At 42.9% G+C, this 22,231-nt stretch overlaps 1 protein-coding gene across 2 annotated transcripts in view; it reads right to left on the bottom strand.

Moving 5' to 3' along the window:
- The window catches only part of RARB (retinoic acid receptor beta), a 165,961-nt gene extending 144,628 nt beyond the window's left edge, over nucleotides 1-21,333 (bottom strand). Inside the window, exon 1 of one of the 2 annotated variants that reach the window (XM_059390835.1) lies at nucleotides 20,588-21,333. In XM_059390835.1, coding sequence (XP_059246818.1) covers nucleotides 20,588-20,744 — 157 coding nt within the window. In that variant the 5' untranslated portion in view covers nucleotides 20,745-21,333. The remainder of the gene's footprint in view (nucleotides 1-20,587) is intronic. The other variant, XM_059390836.1, reaches the window with a different exon arrangement.
- Nucleotides 21,334-22,231: the final 898 nt, after the last annotated feature.

Here is a 22,231-nt window from a genome sequence, read left to right on the forward strand (position 1 = left end):
AAACCAGGGGGAGGGGCAGAACCAGGAAACCGGGGCCTTAGAATTAGGAACTCAGAATTAGGAATTTAAAAAACACAACACGACTCTCAGCCTTTACAAGAGACTGAAAGGGTTTCATAGACATAGCTATTATTCTATGAAAACCCACAGCTTTTGCCTTCTCTTTTTCCAACTCCCTCATTTATCTTCTTTGCTAGAAACGTCACTGGGTCTGGTCTGGTCTGGTCTAGTCTGGTCAGGTGAGTTTATTCCAATTTGAGAAAAGTAGGAGTGTGTACCTCCCTTTCTTTTCATTCATGGTTATAATTTTCCAGACACCGATTCCAGACATGGTTAAATTCGACAAGATAGTTTGGGCTTTAAAAAGAGAGAGAGAGAGAGGGAGTAGTTCAGCATCCACTAATCACTCTGTATTACTGCTACACCTGCCTGGGCTCACGGCCAGCAAGAGAAATTATTCCTGGGACTGACTTCTACCATGGGAAGTGCTGTTATATTTCCATAAGGGACCATGACACATTCAACACCTACATTTCATTTTGATAATACGCTTTCTTGCTTCAAGGAACATAGTCGAAAATTATCTCATAGGTTGTTTTGGGTGACGTTTTTAACAGACGATGCTTTATATCACTATTTTCTAGGACATACTAAGATAGCTTATGACAGGGTTCAAATAAATTCTCCCTTAAAATCACTTAACAGGCCGACACATCTAACTACTTATTAATGATGTGAACTGAGAGGCATCAGAAATGGAGCTGCATTAACTGAGCAAATGCTGGAACTGGTCTCGGGAGCCACGTATAGATGAAGCTAATTGCATCGCAATATTAAGGTCCCCCTGAAGAGTTTATCTCAACACCAAATGATTCAGTTCAATATTCCACTTCTAATCAGGATTCCCATAATTTCTAAAAAAGCAATTATTGCACTAATAAATGACATTCTATTATCTGTTCAAATTTCCTGCACATAAAGTTGATTAAAACCGGAGTACTAAAATATATATCATCTGAGATACAAAGTTCTTTGCTTATGCACTGCTAATATCTATTAAAAACCACGGTGATATCAGCCTAACAGAAAAGTTATGAGGAGAAATCTGCCAGAATACTATATTTAAGGAAGAGGACAATGAAATCAAGCTTTGTCATATGGGGATCCTTGCTATATTCCAAGAGGTGAGAAAGTTCAAGTGTGGTGACACTGAAATTGAGCCTAAACGATCTTTCTCACCAATATGATGCTCTGCTTACTTGGTTGTAAGTGGGCTGCAGAGAAGTTTTTTGGTTTTGTTTAGTTTTTAAAGGTATACACTCGTGAGTGGTATCAAAATAACTTTGAGCCCATTTAATCCTCACTGTGTGGGTTTTCTTGGTTTCTAAAAAGAACTAAAACACCATAAGCCTGCAGAAAACGATACGTAGGAAGTGATGGGAAGGGCGTGGGCTTTCCTGCCAGATGAACCTGGATTTGGATCCTTCTTCTGCCACTTACTAATTTAATGGCAATACAGTTTACTTCTTTCAGCCCTAGTATTTCTTTCAGAAAAATGCAGCTAATCCTAAAAAAAATTCCTGTTGGTGAAACAGAGACAATATTTGCAACTTCCCTGGCACATAGTAAGTGCTTAATAAGTGATAGCCAACCCTTACCTCCCCACCCTCCGCCCAACATTTCTCTTCTATCTTCCTTGATCTAGGGGAGCAGTTCTTAACCAGCATTGATTTTGCTCCCCCCCCCCCAAGGGACATTCTACAATGTCTGGAGACATTGTGGCTGTCATAATTGGGGGCTGCTACTGGCATTTAGTGGGCAGAGGGCAGGGATGCTTTGAAACATAACACAAAGCACAAGACAGCTCTGCTCCCCCCTTCACCCCAAATGAATTATCTGGCCCAAATTGTAAATGGTGCTGAGGTTGAAAACGCTGATCAGGGTAAGGATGCTACTTGTGTGGAGACTTTAGGACAAAGCAGTGGGACAGCAAATAAGGTGATTTCCTGCAGCACCAGAGAGGTGGGCCTGGCATCCTAGCGGACCAAAGGCAGAAACCAGGTTCCTAACTCTGCCACATACCAGCAGTCACTTTCACTTCCAGAGCTTCCATGTCCCCAACCTGAAAAGTAGAGATGGCAAGCACACTTACTACATGATAGGTTTGACACTTTGTGAACTCCATAAAAAATACATAAAAATAATAGCTACCACTTCATGATTAGAGTATTTGGGGAAAGGTGGGTAAATCCTATCTTAACATGACTAATATTGTTCCCTGAGAAGGTGACAGAAACAATCTCTAGAGTCTAGTCAAATGAAACAGTGCAACAATATTAACAGTTAATCTTTGTGGAAAGTGTGCTGTGGCCGAGCTACTACTCCCAGCTGTTCTAAGCATGTTCCACAGATTAATTCATTTGGCCCCCATAATGACCCCAGGAGATAGGTAGTCTTCCTGTTTTGTTCTTACAGGCAAGAGACTGGGGGCACAGTGGCACTGTTCAAGGCCACACGGACAGCATGGGCAGGGATGGGAATGCACATGGTCTGGGGTTCATGAGAAGGAGAGTGCCCCAGGTGTTGGCAGAAGACAATGACATCATTCGTACCACACGGAACTTCTTGGGCAAGACGATGGCATAGTCCCTGCCAGCCAGTCTGAGAATATATAGGCTATACCTAAGATGGACAGACAGAAAGACACACACACACACACACACACACACACACACACACACACAGTGTTATCCCAGCATAAGGACCAAAAATAAAACTGGGAAAGTAAAAAAGAAACTAAGCATTCAGAAATAATGCCCTCTTTTCTTTCCAGTCAGAGCAATAAAGTAGGAAAGTCCCTGAGAAGCAAACACAGGAATTAGAAGGCCGGGACACACCCACACACGCCCACAAGCCCCTCCCATATCTTCCCTGCCCTGAGGAGAAACCAACCCCCAGTAGGCAGGATGGCCTCTGGCCGTGCTCCAAGGGCGTGTGGTTACACACGGTCAGGGCAGTAACTCAGGCCAAATGTGGCCTGCACAACTGCCAGGTTTTGGGGTGAGGAGAGGGAGACAGGACAGGGGGACAGCTCTGGAAGCCCCACGCCTAAGCTAGTTTTCCCTCTCTTGCCAGTGCGTCACGTATACACTCCTTTAACCAAAGCTGAATTGGTCCCGAATTTGAAAGCTGTGCCATGCTCCTGGGTCACTGTCTAGAGATCTGGAAAGCTCCAAACGAGGGCCCGCACTACTCCTCCCAGGAGGACCGGGGATGGGAGGGAGAGGCACTAGAAGCAGGACAATAGTGCCCGTCCTCCCTGCACCTTCTAGCTGACTGGAGAGAAAGAAGGAGACTTGGTTAGTGCTGGAGACGAGAGCATAGCATATCAGGTCAACATGATGCACGTGGGGACGCTGACGAAATTCTGAAGTTTCCATATGGAATGAAGTTTATGGAGATGCGATCACGGTTGTGTTTTTCTTTCATAACAGTGATTTTTCAGTATTTCTCGAGAACAATGACAGTTTCAAAGTGTTGTAATTGTAGTTCTTTAAAAAGACATTGCCAAAGGAAACTTGAAAAATTAACTCAAGAGAAATGATCACCAGTCTTCCTACTGGGAGGAGTCCCCAAGCTCGGGTCTTTTTTGGATATTCCTTCTTTCAGGGAACTTCCCATCTTTACAGATAAGTTGAGGCTTGTGGGATTGGAAGTGTGAATTCTGAAGGCGGCTGGTCTGTGTTTAAATCCCAATTCTGCTACTTACTGTGTGACTGTGAGCAAGTCACTTAACTTCTCTGAGCTTCAATTTTTCCTTGTATAGCATGAGAGTGTATCCCTCATTAGGTCATTGTGAGCATTAAATGATAAATCGCTGTAAAGGGACACAGTGACAAGCAGGAGCACAATGCCTGTCCCATAGAAGTGTCACACAAGCAGAGTTACCATCGTTAAGGTATCGAGGATCACACTTGTGCTGCTGAATCTCAATGTCATTCACCTTCTGATCTTTTTTTTTTTTTTTATGATTTTATTTTTAAGTCATCTCTACACCTAACATGGGGCTTGAACTCCCAACCCCAAGATCAAGAGTGGCACGCTCCACTGACTGAGCCATACGGCACCCCACCCTTCCCATCTTTCTCCTACACTTTAGACTCATGTCTTGATTTGCTGACCTTCACTTGCATTTTCCTTACCCAAATAGCGGCCATGCTTACAGAAGAGATTCTTTACAAGCCAACACAAGTAAAGCAGTATGTGTCAGCTTTGCCTCCTTATGATCTCTCTCAACAGTCCCTTCCTTCTCAGCCAGTCAGGCATTAAGCCAAAGTGCTACTACAGTCCTCTCTTCATGGGCTTTCCTGGCCCGTCCTCATTCCATGTACACAGCACCCTCAGAAACAGCATCTCTGACCACCTCCTGAGGCACTACTCAGTGCTTAAAAGAATGCCTGGTACACAGAAGGGGCTCAATTCATGGTAGCTGAAAACCTCTGAGTGAAAGAAAAAAATCTGCATAGAAATTCTCATATGTGGGGCGCCTGGGTGGCTCAGTGGGTTAAAGCCTCTACCTTCAGCTCAGGTCATGATCCCAGAGTCCTGGGATCTAGTCCCACATTCGGCTCTCTGCTCGGTGGGGAGCCTGCTTCCTCCTCTCTCTCTGCCTGCCTCTCTGCCTACTTATGATCTCTGTCTGTCAAATAAATAAATAAAATCTTTTAAAAAAAGAAAAAGAAATTCTCATATGCGATATCATATAAATGAGACATTGTAGCCAGGTCAGTGGGATCTACAAACAGCACATATTACCTGGCAGAAAAAGACTCAAACACTTCATGTGTTGGCTCTCACATCATCCCATTTGCTCGCTTATGACAAGAGTGTGAAGAAGAGCAGGGATTATTATCATTATCAGTTTTTTAAAATTTTTATAATTTTTTTTAAAGATTTGATTTATATGGTAGAGAGAGAACAAGCAGGGGGAGCAGCAGGCAGAGGGAGAAGCAGGCTCCCTGCCAGGCAATAAGCCTGATGCAGGACTCGATCCCAGGACCCTGGAATTGTGACCTGAGCTGAAGGCAGCACTTAACCAACTGGGCCACCCCATGCCTTGATCATTATCAGTTTTTTAATCTCCATTAAAGTGTGAAGCTACACAGAGAAGCTACAAGACTTGGTGAAGTTCACAAAGGAAATGGCTTGATCTAGAACAGGCTTCCAGAATCCACATACAGGGTTATTATCAATGAGAAACTAAAGCACTCATTTCTATTCTAAAGCATCTTATTAATTTGTTCATGTCTTAGGACAAGGTTAGCAAACTTTTTCTGATAAGGGCCACATAGTAAATATTTCCAGTCTTGTGGGCCATATGGTCTCTGTCACAGCGATTCAACTCTGCCACTGGAGGAAGAAAGCAGCGCTAGACAAGACAGAAATGAACAGGCATAGCATGTTCCAATAAAACATTATTTATAAAAAATACTACAAGCCAGATTTGGCTTAGTTTCCTGACCCCTGCTTTAAGATAAAGGAAATTAAAACTATCCCTTCTTATAGTAACTGGACATGTTCCTATAAAATCCATGCTTTTCTTTGCTTCCAGGGTAAAGACAGACCATGACAGCCATATGTCACAGAGATGTGGGAAGTATTTTAAGGATGCTAACACTATAGTGCATATAGTATTTATATGCACTATAAATGTGTAAGGTCTGCACATTTCCTTCAAAACTAACCTCATGGACACATTTTTATTAGTTAGGGAGGTCAATATGTCTATCATAAATACATTTTAAAATTCCTTCCTACATATTCTGTCTATTGGGATTATTTATCGTGCCTTATTCCCTGGCCCAGAGCCAGGCAGAATATGGGAGTTTTAATACCTTTAATCCATTACATGGATTTTTTTAGAGCTCCATAAGACAAAATAAAATGCACTCTCATGGTCATATATGCAATAAACCTAATATGCCACTTAATATTTCATGTCCCATTTTATATTTCACTTGTGACGGTTTCCAGCTTTCAGTGTGCAAAATGACATATTTTTCAGCCATCTTTTTGCTCTGATTTTTTTTGTTGTTTAGACAGCAGACAACTCGTTACCAATAAATCTCACTGTGGACTCTGAGGGGTGACTATTATCACTCCCCAATGTTCTAAGGAGGTATTGAAAGGATTGTCCACTGACACACACCACCCAGTTCATTGCAATGTGAACTGGTCATGCTTATTTTTAATTAGGCCGTGTTACCTTGCTTTGACAAAGAGGTATACATTTATTTTTACGGCTATTTGTATGGTAAGTGGTCTCCACAGATGGTCTGGTCAATGAACCACCCCTTCAGGAATCCACGCCAATGTGTAAGGTCCTTCTTCTTGAACCTGAGCCGCTACTGTGATTTCCAGCTGATCAATAGAATGTGGCAAGAGTAATGCTGTGTGACCCGTGAGGCTAGGTCCTAAGAAGCCTCACAGCTTCCATCTGGGTTTCTGGGAATGATTATTCTACGGGAAGCCATGTTCAGGGCCCTGTGACCACCATGCCATAAGGAAGCCCGTGTCCTAAGAGGAGGCCACAAGGAGAGAAAGATGCCATGGCAGTCTCTGGCTGTTTAGCAACCTCAGCTGGGGAACTGGACACGTGACAAGCCTTCTTGAACATCTAGCCAGGTCAAACCCAAAGGTGAGTCCAGCTCCGGTCACTTGCAACTACACCCAAGTGAAAGAGCCCAATGAGACAGAACCTCGAAAGTTAATGATAAATTGTGTTTCAAGATACTAAGTATTGAGTTGGTTTGTTAAATAGCAATAAGTGAAATAGTTCCATAATTGTTAATTAAAGATTATTTTGGTGGAGCCATAAAGAACCTGTAGAAAGGGCTCACTTCAACTCTTTTAGAATCCGATAGATGATAATTTGGCATCTCATGTACTGTACACTTTGCATGCATTCTTGTCAGGCCCAAGAGCAACTGGAATAATTCCATCTAAAAATTATTAAGAAATTCTGCATGAAAAGGAGTATGATAATTGCTCAGCTATAAATTCTGAGAGAGTCATGATTAAAATAACATAGAATAAGGCCCTTAAATTTTTTTTTAAAGTTGACTGGAATAAAATGGGCCCTTTTTTTTTCCTCCTCAAATTGCTTATAAAACTCATTCATATCCACCTGAGCCCACATGTGAACACCACCTGCCTGTCACCTGCACACACCCTCTTTTATTTTGAGATGCAGATGTCTGCTTATAGGGTCGTTGTATTTTTATTTGTTCCTCCAGGGGACAGATTGAATTCTTCTCCCCACACTGGACATTGCAGTTCAAAATAATAGCAAAAGACCTGCAGGTAATGGGCTATAATACTCACTTGATACCCACTAAAGGAGGGTTTAGATCACTTGCTCTCCGTTACCTTTCGTGAAACATCTGGTTCATATGAGCCAGTTAAAAGTGCATACATCTGTAAATAATAAGCCTATGTGTGCACATAATTTAATGAATTAGGACATAAAAAGGAACTGAACAGTAGGGGCACAGCAATTAGAGTAACTGCCCATTTTGTTAAAAATGTATTGTTTCCAGCTTTCACTTGGAGACCCTTTTATTATTCTGTGGGTTCTGAGGCTTCCAACTTTCTTATTTCCCCCTCCCAACAAAGCAAATAGGAGTTTGCCTTGCATCGTTGGCAGAGGGAAGGCTACCCACATTATTCAAAGCTGGGACAGGAACTTCCAACTGCTTACTCCTACCTGGGAGACCTGAATTGGGTACCAGAACCTGCCTGTGCCTGGGAACTCTCATCTGTACAACTGAGCAATAACACGGCCTTCCCCAAATGACATAATTCATTTGGTGCACTTGGCAGATAATATGCACTTAATAAATATTAATTATGATGATGGTGGTTTTGCATTCTAATGAAAATCAATCACAACTTGAAATCATTTGGGGCCCAGGCAGAGAGAACAAACCTTGTTCAAGAGTTCCTCTTGATTGTTGATTTGGTCTTATTTCTATTTACCTTCTTTACATCATTTCTTGGGATAAAAAAAGGGGGAGAGATGACCATGTTCTGGGTAACAGGAAGGATCATCAGAAAATCCATTCCTAGGATATCAAAACAAGTACTAGAAGTCCAAGGAAACCTCCCATACCCATTCAGGCGAGTGTTCCGGCTAACCCATTGATAAGGGCCTGCCATAACAGCCAACTTGAACTTCCCAAGTTTTGACAACTCCCTCTAAGTTTCCTTCACGTGTTCGGAGGGACCCAAAAACATACAAATAAATCAGAGACCACTTGAGACGTTCTGAATTTTAAGTTCGTTATTCCTGAACTATCTACATTGTGCTTCTTGAGCCCCTACTGTGCCCGGGCACTGGGTAACAAAGCAGAGCACACATACGTGAGCAGAAGAAGGGGCCTCTGGGAGAGACAGCATGGCATTTTCTAGAACACACAGTGAGCCTTCCCTACAGTGTGGCCTGTTCCTCTCTGCCTCCCTGAAGCTGAAGATATTTCAAATGAGTTGAAATGCAGCTTGAAAATGTAGGAAAATGTAGGAAGTGAAAATGCAGCTTGAAAATGTAGCCTGGGTGGCTCAGTGGGTTAAGCCGCTGCCTTTAGCTCAGGTCATGATCCCAGAGTCCTGGGATCTAGTCCCACATTCGGCTCTCTGCTCGGTGGGGAGCCTGCTTCCTCCTCTCTCTCTGCCTGCCTCTCTGCCTACTTTTCATCTCTCTCTGTCAAATAAATAAAATCTTAAAAAAAAAAAAATGTAGGAAGATATACTGTGTGTCCATTTGAAAGCCAAGAGGGCAGGGAGCACAGGAATAGAATTTAATGCCATGGGATATGGGGATATGATTGCTACAAGAAATAGAACTGGAGTCCAGCCCACTGGGATGCTGGGAAAATCTTGGTTTAGTTCTGTAATATGTTAGTCAAGTGCTGCTTCGCATTAGCCAGGAAAACTAGTTCCACCCAGAAGGAAAACAAGTTAAACAATGACTGAAATCACCACCCTACTTACTCTGTTTACATCCTCCAACAGCCTATTCACCATCTACATAAAGAGATAATTAGAGCTCCTTAATAGCAATAGGAAAGAAGAATGGCGAAAGGGAACTCAAGAGAAGGAACAAATATTGAAAAAATATTAGTAGCTGGAGTATGGGAAAGCTGCGTGGTTCAATACAGTCACCACCAGCCATGTGCAGCTACTGAAACCTTAATAGATTAAAGTGAAATAAAAAATTCAGTTCCTCAGACATATTAGCCACATTTCCAGTGCCACGCAGGGCAAGCGGCTACATAATGGACACGCAGCATTATAGATCATTTCCATCACTGGAGAATGTTCTATTGGACAGCACTTGGACAGCACTAGTCCACCAAGCGGTGCTGTGCTTGAACATATCCACTTACTTAACCACAGTTAATTCAGTACTGACCAAGCACTCAGTACTATCCTAGGACTGGAAACCATAAGGACACAGTATTGGACCTCAAAAACTCCCCAGGTTTGAAAGGGAACCCAGTCAATAATACAAAACAGAAACATATATACCAGCAGGAGAAGTGGGTAGAAACACAGAAAACAAACCTGGTAACTTGAATGGTTACATACTGATGATGAGTATCCAGGTATTACCTGTAAAACATTTTGGCTTTTCTGAAAATATTTCAAAAATATTTTCAGAACTAAATGTGGGGGTAAAGGTCCATTTACTGAGTACCATACATATCAGGGTCTTTAAATATACTCTTATTTAAGTTTATGGCAAGCTTGCAAGGTAAGTGTCATGGACCCATTTTACAGATGGGAACAAGTGAGGGTACCTGGAGCTCTAGCTCCCCCAGCAGAGGCAGTGCATGAAGAACAGCCACCTGCCCTGTATCACACAGTGGCCCAGGGGCACAGGACCATGCTGCAACCCTGTAAAACATGGCAGCATCTCAAAGATTTTGATTGGCTTCCTTTCAGAACCTACTATATGACCTCTAGGAAGTCACCTCATTGCATCCATCTGTCTGTACTTCCCCAATATAGATAATTCAGCAACCATTTCAAACCGGTTAACAAACAAAACCCCAGGCAGAACATGGCATATAAAAATCCAAAACACAGAGCACGACACTGCCTTTCAAATCTATTGGAAATCACTGAAATAAGAGCATTATGGGCGAGACCAATAATCATGATTATTTATGCAAATTTCATTAAGCAGTAATTGTTTTGTTAGGTTTGGGACCCTCTAAAGAAAAAAGGGATACTTAAAACAGGTAGCAAATCCTCAAAGGGCAACATAACTTCATCGTCTCTTAGGAAGCCCTTCCACCCCACCCCTCTTTTTAAAGTGATGCTTCACGAGGTTCCCACTAGAGGAATCGTGAACGGCCATCTCTACATGAGGGTCACCAGTGAGCCGGAATAACCCGAGAAACCTCATTCCCCTCACCTTCCTGTGATTCCTCCGTGAATACAAGACTCATCCTGACCCCGACTCCTGCGAGCCTGGAGGGATGAGGCCTATGCAGACTTCAGCCACCAACAGGATGGAAAACAAGCACAAAAGAGGAAAAAACGGCCTGAGGGTTTCTTCGACCCTTTCGAGAGCTGCGTCTTGTATTCGAGAAATAATGTCGTCAGAGGGACCGATGTGAGTGACGGCTCCTTACTACGTTTCCCCCAAACCAACACACGCCGTGGTCCTTCCCAGGCATGATCAGGGCGTTCAGGAATTTTCCAGGAATTCTTCCCGCAGGCGACGGAGAGGACAGACTTAAACTGGAAGTGAGGAACTCCGCACGGGGGATGGCGCCTCAGCCTCCCCGGGAGGTCGGCCCCAGCCCTGCGCCTGCCGTCCGCGTGACTTCAGACACCCCCCCCCCCCCCCCCACCAACACTCACACACGTCTGAGTCACAACTGCCCCCCACCCCGTAAAATGGGGAGACTCGCGCCTTCCACCCAGGAATGTCTGTGTGGATGAACGGAGGACAAGGGACCCACAGTCACCAGAGTAGAATTTTGTAAAATAGGTCCGCCGCCAAACAACAACCAGCTCACAGCCCACCACCGTCCTTCCGTTCAGTCTCTGCTGTCAGGAGACAGTCATTTCCTCCTCCGAGCAGGTGCACACGTGATGACTTGGGGGGGGTCGGGGGCGGGCACTAGGGATGGCTGCCCTTGCTTTGCCAATCTGCATTGAGAGACGGATTTTTTTTTATTTTGGGGGATCTGGGCTGGCCCCGGGGCTGCTTCACCGACAGAGGGCAGTGCCCGTGAGTCCACGCCCGCTCTGCATCCAGCCCTTCGGAGGACGGAGGACGGGACGCTTCTGCTTCCGCTTCCTCCTTCCCTTCCAGGATGCGGCTGCCATGCGGGGAGAAGCACCGGCCACACGCAGCTCCTCCAGTTGACGGCCCTCGCTGAGCTCTCTGCCAACGACCGACGTCGACTGCCAGCCATGGGAGTGAGCCTTCCGGGACTGGCAGCCCGCGCCGCCTCGGCCGACATCCCGTGGAGCGGAAGACCTGCCCAGCTGAGCCCAGTCCATCCGCAGGCTAATGAGATCATAAATTGTTAGGCCACGAAGTCTGGAGGCGGCTTGTTCCATAGCAAGAAGTCATAGAAACAATCATAAACGAAGGAGAGATTTTTTTTTTTAAAGCTACTCTGAGGCACACCCCAAAAGAACATTATTTAACAGATGCTCTGGAATTATCCACGAGAGTCTTCACGAAGCAAATTTAGATGGTATGCACTTACTCCACTGCTCGAGGGAAGCTGAAAACGCAACCACGTACACCACCTTTAGGAATTACCAATGAAGCCTCCACATGGGAAAGCCTTGGCCTGCACCTGATCCCTCTCCTGCTGCACCAGCTGTGGTTCCAGTGGCTTTTAGTCCTTTCCATAATCAAAGTCATGTGCAAAGTCCTGGGGAGATACTTGCATTTGTGTTATAAGGAGGTATGTCATGGTGACTTATGTATACAATTTCTCCCATACCTTAAGAGTCCAGAGAAACCAGGGACAAAGTAGGAATCATCTTGGTGTTGCCCACAGAACAGAACATACCAGAGCACCTGGAACACGGCAGACACCCAACCCAACAGGTGTTTGTAGAGAGACAATGCAAGAGCTAATCTATCAGTGAGTGATACAATGGACTGCACCCCTGACACATCTTTGGGTGAAGCTGTATTGTGACAACGCTCACCTGTGAAAATCAACCATTTGTACTAAATCTGGGGGTCTGGTAAATGCATGTCACTGACTCAGGGCCAATGCTACCCAAATTGTGACAAACAGGAAGTACTGGAACCTAGGTTATGAGCCACAGACAGGGGAACCATCTCACTGAGGACAAAAAATACCAACTGAAACAGTATGTTCACTATGAGCAAAGACACATGAGCCACAGGTGTCACACTGGAATCTAAGCAGAAGGAGGTCTGTCTCTTTGGTGGCTTCTGTATGTTTTCTGGGTGGGAATAGAATCCTCATTTACAGGATCTCTGATCTTTCTGCCAATCCTGCGACGTAGACATTATTGTTCCCATTTCCTGGCTGTAGAAATCAATCCTGTATCAAGTTAGGCTCCTCCCATGACCTCAGACCAGCAGGCAGTGGGAATACAGGTGGAGAGATGCACTGGAGGGTGGTCAATGCAAGGGGGCACACAGAAGGGAAGCGTTAAAACTCCCAGAGAGTGACAATTTTTCACAGCCTCTTGGCAAGAAAATCATTATACCTTCTTCTCCAGAGAGCTCTAGAGGGACAGGTGATAGGATAACCTTTGTAACAAGAGTACATGCAACTTCTCTACTCTAGAAGCCCAACATGGGTTTCTGGAAACTCTCACCCAAGTAGCAGAGAGATGCCCCGTTCATCTGCATCCTACAACTTTCTCTGCAAATCCAAACCTGTTCATCCTATCTCTAATTCCTATTGTTCCCTCTGATAAGCAGGGCCCCAGTGAACAATTAAAGCTTTCAATAAATAATCTCTAAGCACATTCATTTGATTGACTGTTATTTGATACAGCAGTTAGTTTCAATGGGGCAGTTAATATTGATCACATAAAGTACTCCAGACAAACATGAAACAGTTCCAGAACTCCATGGATTATTACCCTTTATCTGCCAGTCATCTGGGTTACTTGTAATGGTCACGGAATTTAAAATCAATAATAACAATTAGTGTTCTGTACACCAAAACGGATGAATCATGTGAAATGGGTTTTCATATAAAATCAAAGGTAAGGCAGCCTGCACTATGGAAAAAGGCTCTCTGAATTTCCAGCACACACTTGGCAAGGGATTTGCAGGCAAGTCTCCCACACAGGCAGCGAGAGAGAAAGAAAGGTATTTAGGAGAAGATGTGGCCATAAAAACGCATGTGAAACCCCTGACAGTCTTAATCCAAAAAGATAAAGCATAAAAGATAAAAAGTGATCAAAACGAGCGCTAACAAACGTAGTAAAATTAATGGGACTGGCAATTTCCTTCCTCTGAGATGCGCTTCTAGCTACCTTTTTCGGCTTCTGATTCATAGGCATTAATTGTGATTTTTTTTTTTTTTTTTTTGGTAATAAAATGCCAACAACGGTATTTTAGCTCCATGGCACCACTACTGTAATGTCTGGATAATTAAAATGCAAAGCAACAGAGAAATGTTTCATCATTAAACTGTAACCCGCGCACTATGTGAAATCATCCATTCCAAAGACTTGTTTTTCATCAATTATTTGTTATTTATCTGATGTAAATATAAGAAGGGCTAATTAAAATGTATGCCTTTTTATACAGCTTCTTGTCATTAAAGCCAGTGAAAGCATTCTGAGGACCATAATGAAATAATTATGTTTGCCTTTAAGAATTCTCTTCAATAACACATGGCAGTACTGAGCTAAATTAAAACATCAGGAACTAAATTTCGCTTGCCTCCATTTCCATTTTAGTTAATTATACCCCCAAGCTTTCCAATAGACCAGACCCTAAAAAATCTTTTGAAGCTGAAACAACCTTCAGATCATCAGCCTTTTTATAATCACAGACTTTGATAACAAGACATAGGTACTGTAGCCCCAAAAGCTTTAACATTTTTGAGAAGAGGCATTTAGTAGATGAGGTCTTCATTTGCTCTGGAAATTAGAGAAAAATTGAGATAAATGTGATCCAAATGTTCTTCTCCCAGGTAACGGATGCTCTCGTGTTACTGGGTCTCCTCTGCATTACTGCTACCCGAGTATTTTGGAATCAGCTAGTTGGTTTTTCCTGACCTGGTAAAATGCAATCTGTGGCGAACATTAATTGATCAATAATAACAAAAACAAACATTTTTCTCTGAGTCAAATTAGGAGAGTCACCCCTTACTTGGTACTTAAACTTGCAAACAACAACAATGACAGAGCAATCTTTAAGAAAAGAGTAGACTCAGGAGAACTTATGAACTGGAAAAAAATAATACAGGCTTTCATTTGAGTTTCTTCTCCAGATCTCAAACAGCAGATACTTGTGAAGGCAAAAATAATCTGCGTTTAAGAGAACTAGGAAGACGGGAAAGAGGAGAGCAAAATCTGCGGGTTGCTGTCAGGGTGGTGGCAAATGAAATGGTTTTAGCAGGGCTGTCACAGGATGCGGATGGGGGTGGGAACTTAGTACTTAGAAAAGTAAATAGGAGTACCAGGGATTAACTCTGACAATGCAAATTCCCTCCCATTTTGTTCGAAGCGGAGAGCTGGTGGGGCTCACGGGTGATAGGATTTGGTGACTGCTGGATAGACCGGCTCAAGGGCTCAAGACGCATCAGAGGAAAACTGGACAGCTGGGAAACAAATAGCTCTTCTAGAACAACGTAAAATTGCCATTATAGTCTCAGAATCGGCTTTTCGTACAATCAGTCCCTTCCGCCCAGGCTTTCTTCGTGCCCCCCACTCCCAGCTGGCTCAGTTCATCAGCAGTGGGGGAGGCCTGGAGACTCCTGGAATCCATGTGCCCTGACGAGAGGAAATGCTTGGCCAGGCTGGGTCGCCTGGCTGACGTCAGTTCCTGTTATCCTCGCCTTATCGTGCAGGGGACCAAGAGTCTTATCTTACTGAATGGGCCCCCTTTTAGCTCCCCACCCTGCAAGCCCAGTGAAAAAGCAAGTCAGCAGTTCCACTGCCTGCTTGCATTCTCATCTAAGAAGCTCGGAAAGCTCAAGACAAATCATATAGTACCTGTAGACTCACCCTTACTACTTCCTAGGGGGAGAGAACTTCAGCAACTTTATTTTTTATTCATTTAAAGGGGTTGAGGGCGCCTGGGTGGCTCAGTGGGTTAAGCCGCTGCCTTCGGCTCAGGTCATGATCTCAGGGTCCTGGGATCGAGTCCCACATCGGGCTCTCTGCTCAGCAGGGAGCCTGCTTCCTCCTCTCTCTCTCTGCCTGCCTCTCTGCCTACTTGTGATCTCTCTCTGTCAAATAAATAAAATCTTTAAAAAAAAAAAAAATAAAAAAAATAAAGGGGTTGAGAGGTGTGGCATGACGCAGGAATTCTACTTGTTAGCGATGAAGTAAGGAAGCCAGAAAGGAAAAGAGGAGAGACTTCAGGACAACATATTGACTGATGAGGTTGTGTTATTAGATCTTATGGATGGGGAAGGTTATCTCATCTCCTATTTAACAAGACATACTTAGGCCAAGCCACTTACAGACAGGATACTGATAAATCTGGAACCTGAGTTAAAGCCACTCTCCACTCTCCATCACCACCCATTTCAACTTTCTAAGAAGAAGTGGGCCAAGAACGGATACAGATTTGGTCAGAGTGATTCAATTTAATAAGTCTACCCCTCCCCCACTCCCAATGCACACATGTGCTGGAATCAAAACCAGTCATAATACTTAATCCATTCTGCAGGGGTGCTTTCTATTTACAGATCTACGGTTTGCCACAAAAGGAATTCATGTTCAGAAGAATGATCCAGAAGCACAAGGCATCTTCAGTCATAACGGAAAAATGAAGCTGGGAGCACTCCAGCTATATTGACCATAGAATCCAAACAAAGACTTTCTGTGCCACTCCTGGGTTCAAGGGGGCAGCCTCAGAAATGCCGTAATATTGAAATATCTGGCATATTTCCATGATTTATGTGGGAATTGTGGCAGTATATCTGAAAGTGGGTTATTCTAGAAAATCAGAGATGTACGATTGCCCTAACTACCCTATAATCTGAAAGGCAAGATTCTAACATTAATATCTTTTGGAGACGTTTTTAGCCAAGATTTTTCTGATTAACCCTCATCAAAAGCTCCTATTTCCGAAAGAATGTATTTAACTGATAGTTAACTGAATCTATAGTGGAACATTTTAAGTATAAAAATGTCATTTAAAGATAAATTTATTGGCACTTACATGTAACTCAAACTCTATAGACGAGTCTTTTAAAGATGTTCTAAAATGGATATTATTGTTTAATAAGACCGGTGTGACTTGAAGAGAGTTGTATATTTTGTGTCCTGGTTTCACATCTACATTTTCCTCCTAGAGAGTAACTTTCTCTTTTAAAAATTCCTGGCCTTTTGTAAAGAAAAAAAGAAAAAAGAAAAACATCTAATTATAAAGATTATAAATTCCGTGAGAGCAGAATTTATAATCGCTATCATTTCTCATGTAATCCTTTCTGAGATAGTTTATTGATGCTTGTAGAATTTACAAAGGGGAAAATGGTTAAGATTTTCTTCCCTTTTCATTCATTTTCATTTCATCTCAGGGGCTTAACATGCTGAAGGTAAATTACAAGCGTCTGAGAGCCAGAAGAACTTTCTTTTTTTTACTTTTATGTTTTAAAGAAAAGTTCATGACAATACTGACTGGTTATATATGGTCAGAGCCAGGCTTCCAGAAATAAGAAAACTTCTGATTCAGGTCAGTTAACCTATCAGAAATGGCCATTCTGGTCATTTATCTAATAAGGCAAATAAATAAATAAATAAATAAATAAATAAATTTTATTATTATTTTTTTAAGGCCTATTTTAGAGCAAAGCCTTTGCACTTGGGCTGGTGAGTCAAATTCTAGCTGGAATTTACAGATCAATTCCACAGCTTATGTTTAAGCAGACAGAGTTGTACCTCTCCCGTTTTATTTTTTGGAATCTACATTGTATGGTAATAAAATTTAAACTCATGTGGTTTTTTTTTTTCCCCTCTAGGTTATACATAAACAATTCCCTACCCAAAGTACCATGTTATAAGCATGCTGACAAAATTCTAGTTGTTTTTTTTTTCCTACAGGGAAGGATAACTTTGTGAATCTTCAACTTTTTTTTTTCAAATAACCGTACCCTGCACTCTATCCTGCACTCAGAGATGTAAGCAAAAGTCCCTTTTCTTTCTTCTTTCTGATGGTATTAGTTACCACTGTCATGTGGCCGAGAAGCAGAAAATTATGTCCTACTTTAGAAAAACAATTGAGCCTTTTCATCGAAATATTTATTCAAAACCCCATTCAATTCATACGGTGGCTGTCAGTCTTTATTTAGTCTCTCTTTCAGAGAGTATCTTTGATTTTGCCACTTTGACCCCAATTTATATCTCACTAGGAGAGGATTTGGATACTGTGTAATACTTAAAATTCAGGTCCCAGGGTTTTGAGTAGGGGACTTTTCTTCCTTAATCACACATCATTGTTTTTTAAAACAGATTATTTCTCATTAACGGGCAAAATACTACTTCAAAAAGAAAATATTTTTTTTCCTTTTTTCTTTTGATGGTCTGATCATGGAGACAACAGGGAAGCGGGCCAAGAAGTTGTCACACTCATGATTTCACCGAAAGCAACTATATTTAGACCACAAATATTAGGATTTATCTTATGCCCACTGAGCAATTAATGCTGAAAACATCTGGAGCAGCCCTAATACCAAGATAATCCAGGAGGCATATGAATAGAAACTTTGTGACTATGATACTTTCCAGGGGCAGTCTTAAATCGCATTATTTATACCACATTCCCTTATAGTCCACTAATCTTGACTTCGAATTTTTATAACAAGCAATTCGCAGGCCCTACTCCAACCCGTAGCTGGTTTGCGTGTCATTTTTGTCATTAAAATTAAAAAAAGAAAATAAAAAGAATATTCTAACACCTTTCAAAGACGGCTTCTGGTGTGTCTTCCAATCAAAGGGTTTTCTCTAATTACTACACACACATACACACCCTGCAAAAAATAGAATCTCCAAGCAGAAAATACTTTTAGTTGGAATTTACAACTATTTTTCCCCCTTGCCCACTGTTTTGTCTGTGTTAAGGGCACAAACAGATCTGCTTCTCGTCAAAACAGTCATTAAGTAAAATGGAAAAGGTTGTGGTTTGTATGTTCTTACTTATCCAAGTGAAGCCCTCATATGCTTTTATTTCAAAAGTCCTAACTACCCATGCCACCCTGAACCAAACACCATGTGGCAGACATTTGTTAGAATCTTTATTTATGCTTAAAAACTTAATCTCTTGAACAACTAAACTGACCGTCATAAAGGGATTTATGGAGGATAAGCAACCCTGCGGGGACATACTCAATTTTTACAATTTATTCATTTAACCTAGAGCTGGGGGTGTGGGATTTAGAACCCTTGTGAAATTGACCACAATAAGCACTAATTGCCCTGCTTACAAAAATAAGACACTGGAATTTCTAAAATCCCTTTGTCAAATGCCTTTATTTACTTTTTCTAATGCAAGTTTCTTTGATTAGCTGAACTTTGCTGTTATCAACACTTCTTGCTTATCGGCTGGTCCTAGGCGAATGACACATTCACCACTCGCTCTCCCTAGATAAGGCAAATCCCTTGTTTAACTTGTTCAAGAACAAACAAAGCTTTTCCCCCTACTCCTACAACTTAATAGGCATGTTTGGAGGGTTAATTACAAAAGGGAGAATGTCTACTTGTAAAGGCTCTGTTAGGTCTACTAGCTTTCTGCCAAGGGTCCTGAGCCATTTTTTTTTTTCCTTTCGTTAAGAATATGTTTCATAGAAGTTTCTTTTAGAAGAAAAAGTTCTGCAGAGCCCCTGTTCCCTGAGATTCCAAATGAAACTGTTCATATTCTTTTAACTGCTACAAACAAGGTCAGGTCTAAAAGATCTGTTAGTGGGTTGCAAAATTATTTTGTAACACTCGGTTTCTTTGAATTCTCCAGAAAGAAAACAGGCATTAGGAAACAAAAGGCATTTGGGGAGCAGCTGAAGATGAAGACGCCTTCTAAAAACTATATTCTTTTTGCCCTGGTTATGACTCTACGAAATATTAAGTCAGACAGCCAGACTGTTGGCATCAAATGGTTATTGATTTTTCAGCTACAAACCTGTTGATTTCCTGGCCCAAGAAGCAAGTCTTTATCGCCAAGACAAAGTTTCAGAGAGAGCAATTTAAATCTAGTCACCGTGCCCTCTCTTTCCCTTTTCTTCTCCCTCTTTACATAAGCCACCATGTTATTAGGAAAACTCAATTTCTTCCAGTTAAACTTTGACCTCTTTGAAAACAAAGATTTAAAATGTCATTTTCAGGCTAATGCTCCAATGAATTGTCAAATAAAGTACTAAAAACATTTTGATAGATAGCTGAGCCATTTATCTAAATCACTGTCAGGGCAGCCACGCATCCTGCAGGCTCCCACCACAGCCACCCGAAGGTGGGATTTTCTGGGACTTCTGGTCATTTCTCAAGCCTGCAGCCACACTACTGTTGACCAGATGCGTGCCTCGGCATTGTGTCAGCATCAGATAACCACATAGTCAATATTTTTTTAAAAAACCAGGCTACTCCACTTATATTTCCTCTCCTTTAACTGATGTCCAGGTTCTGGGATGAACTGCAAGATATGGAAATAATGAATGGCTCAGCCCAAGGGGTGTTCATTGCCAGTAGTTTTCTAGCAAAACAGCAACTTCTTAGAGCAACAAAGTGACTCGGAAAGGTGGCAGCAGGGTCAATGCTAAGAAATATTGCCTTTCCTTAGCAAGGAAAACATTGGAAGCAGCAGCTTTAACTGGTGGTTTATGAACTTCAGGAGCAGCAGCCACCCTAATTAGGCTAAATTCCTTGCAAGGACAATGTCATATTTTAATTACTTTGGACTGTTAAACCACACAAGGGGGGAATATATACAACTAGCAGCTAATCCAAAGAACAGCAAAGTTAAATTCCCCTCTGCATACATTTTAGTAAAAACTGCACAATGTGTCAAATTGCCTTACTTGAAGAATGTTTCAAAGTCCTGTGGTCACACTCTACTTTTTCCCCCCCTCCATGCATATTTTTAAAACTGTTTTCAAGAGACTGTAAGGCTGGTAAGGAGAGGAGCGGGGGTCGGGAGGGGTTGTCTGCGAAGAAAACATCTAACAGGAAATTTTCAGCAGAGGGAATCAATATGTACGCCAGCATATCACACCCTTTCACCATTAAATCATTAAATCCTTTGTCTTGCTACCAATGCAGTTTGTTTCCAACGTCTTCATTGCATGCAAGAGAGACAATTCATTTTTTTTTCTTGGTAGAAGAAGGGAAAAAATAAACCTACATTGAGCAGTGTGCCGATGCTGCCATTCGGTTTGGGTCAATCCACTGAAGCATGCTTTGAGAGCTTTCTCCTGGAGCATGCAGGAAGACGGACTCGCAGTGTAGAAATCCAGGATTTGCCCAGGACTCACTGACAGAACATCCATACAGTCAAACATGATCTCCCCTGCACCGAATGTCTGCAAAAGTGCTTATCCTCTAGGTGTGGAGGCAAATGGCATAGAAAAGTCCACCCAACTCCATCAAACTCTGCCCCTTTTTTGGCACGTAGGCTGTTGGTCTTTTTCCCAGCCCCGAATCATGAATTATGACAGACAAGCCAGCTAAAAGCCTGTAATTGATCCAAATGATCATTTACCATTTTCCAGGCTTGCTCGGCCAATCCAGCCGGGGCGGGGGTTCCCAGAAAGATCCCAAGTTCTCCTTCCAAGCAAATGCCTGCAAAAAGCCTTCCGAATGCGGTCCGGATCCTACCCCGACGGTGCCCAGACAAACCCTGCCCGGCTCGCTCGCGTCCTCGGCATCCCAGTCCTCAAACAGCTCGCATGGGGGAATTCTGGTCCCCCCTTTGGCAAAGAATAGACCCTCCTGCCTCTGAACAGCTCACTTCCTACTACTTCTGTCACACAGAATGAAAGATTGAATTGCCTAATATATGCGAGTGAACTTTCGGTGAACCCTTCCCGGGCTGCTAACCTTCAAATGACCCAACGAGTCTGACATCACCAACTCCCAGGATTCTCACAGAGCTTAAAAACTCCCAGCAGCCCTGCAAAAGCAGACAGCCAGAGCGGCAGGCAGCGGGCGAGCGTGCGAGCCGCCTCTTTCTTTCCCATTTCTCACCTGAAAAACAATGCAAGAAGTGCTTTTAAAACGGGCAGGGGAGGAGCCGGGACACCGCTGCCGGCTCACGTTGAGCGCCAACTTCGCTCCCTTTCCGCCCCTTTATTCGCGGCGGCTCAGCTGGGAAGCGCGGGTCCCCGCTCGCCCGCTCGCCGCCCGCTCGCCTCCTGCCCACCCCCGCGCCCCCAGCCCACCCTGTAAATTCCTCTGTGCGCCCGCCTGTCTGTTAAATTCCTTGTAACTTAGGTATTTTTCCACTCCCGAATAAGCACATGCAAGCCCTAAACTGTAGAGCAGAGGAGAGCTAGTCCTCGGGGAAGCCTGGGGTTGAGAAACTTTCCATTTGATAGCTTTTTTTTTTTTTTTTTTTTTTTTTTTCCCCCCCCCCCCCCGTCCCCTTTTCAAACCCCCCCCCGAAGGGATTGCCCTTCCTCTGGGATTAAAAAAAAAAAAAAAAAAAAAAAAATCCAGCTTTCTGGATTCATTTACTTTTAAAACATTCTCTCAAGTTTATATACAGCAGTTAAGAATTAGTGGCTTCTGCTCCCAAACACACACACACACACACACACAGAATGACACGGATATATAGGATTTGATTTCAGGTCCTGATGGTAGAAAACACAGCGGCCAAGAGTGGATGTGGGACTCAAACTGGAATAGGTCTCCATTCCAGTTCTACTTCTTACCCGCTGTGTGATCCAGGATGAGTATTTAACCTCTCTGAGCCTCAGCGTTCTCATCCATAGAATGGGGATGTATTACTTCCCACTTTAGTGGGCTGCTGTGAGCATCCCTCTCT

The sequence above is a fragment of the Mustela nigripes genome, chromosome 2, assembly GCF_022355385.1.
Source record: "Mustela nigripes isolate SB6536 chromosome 2, MUSNIG.SB6536, whole genome shotgun sequence".
NCBI lineage: Eukaryota > Metazoa > Chordata > Mammalia > Carnivora > Mustelidae > Mustela > Mustela nigripes.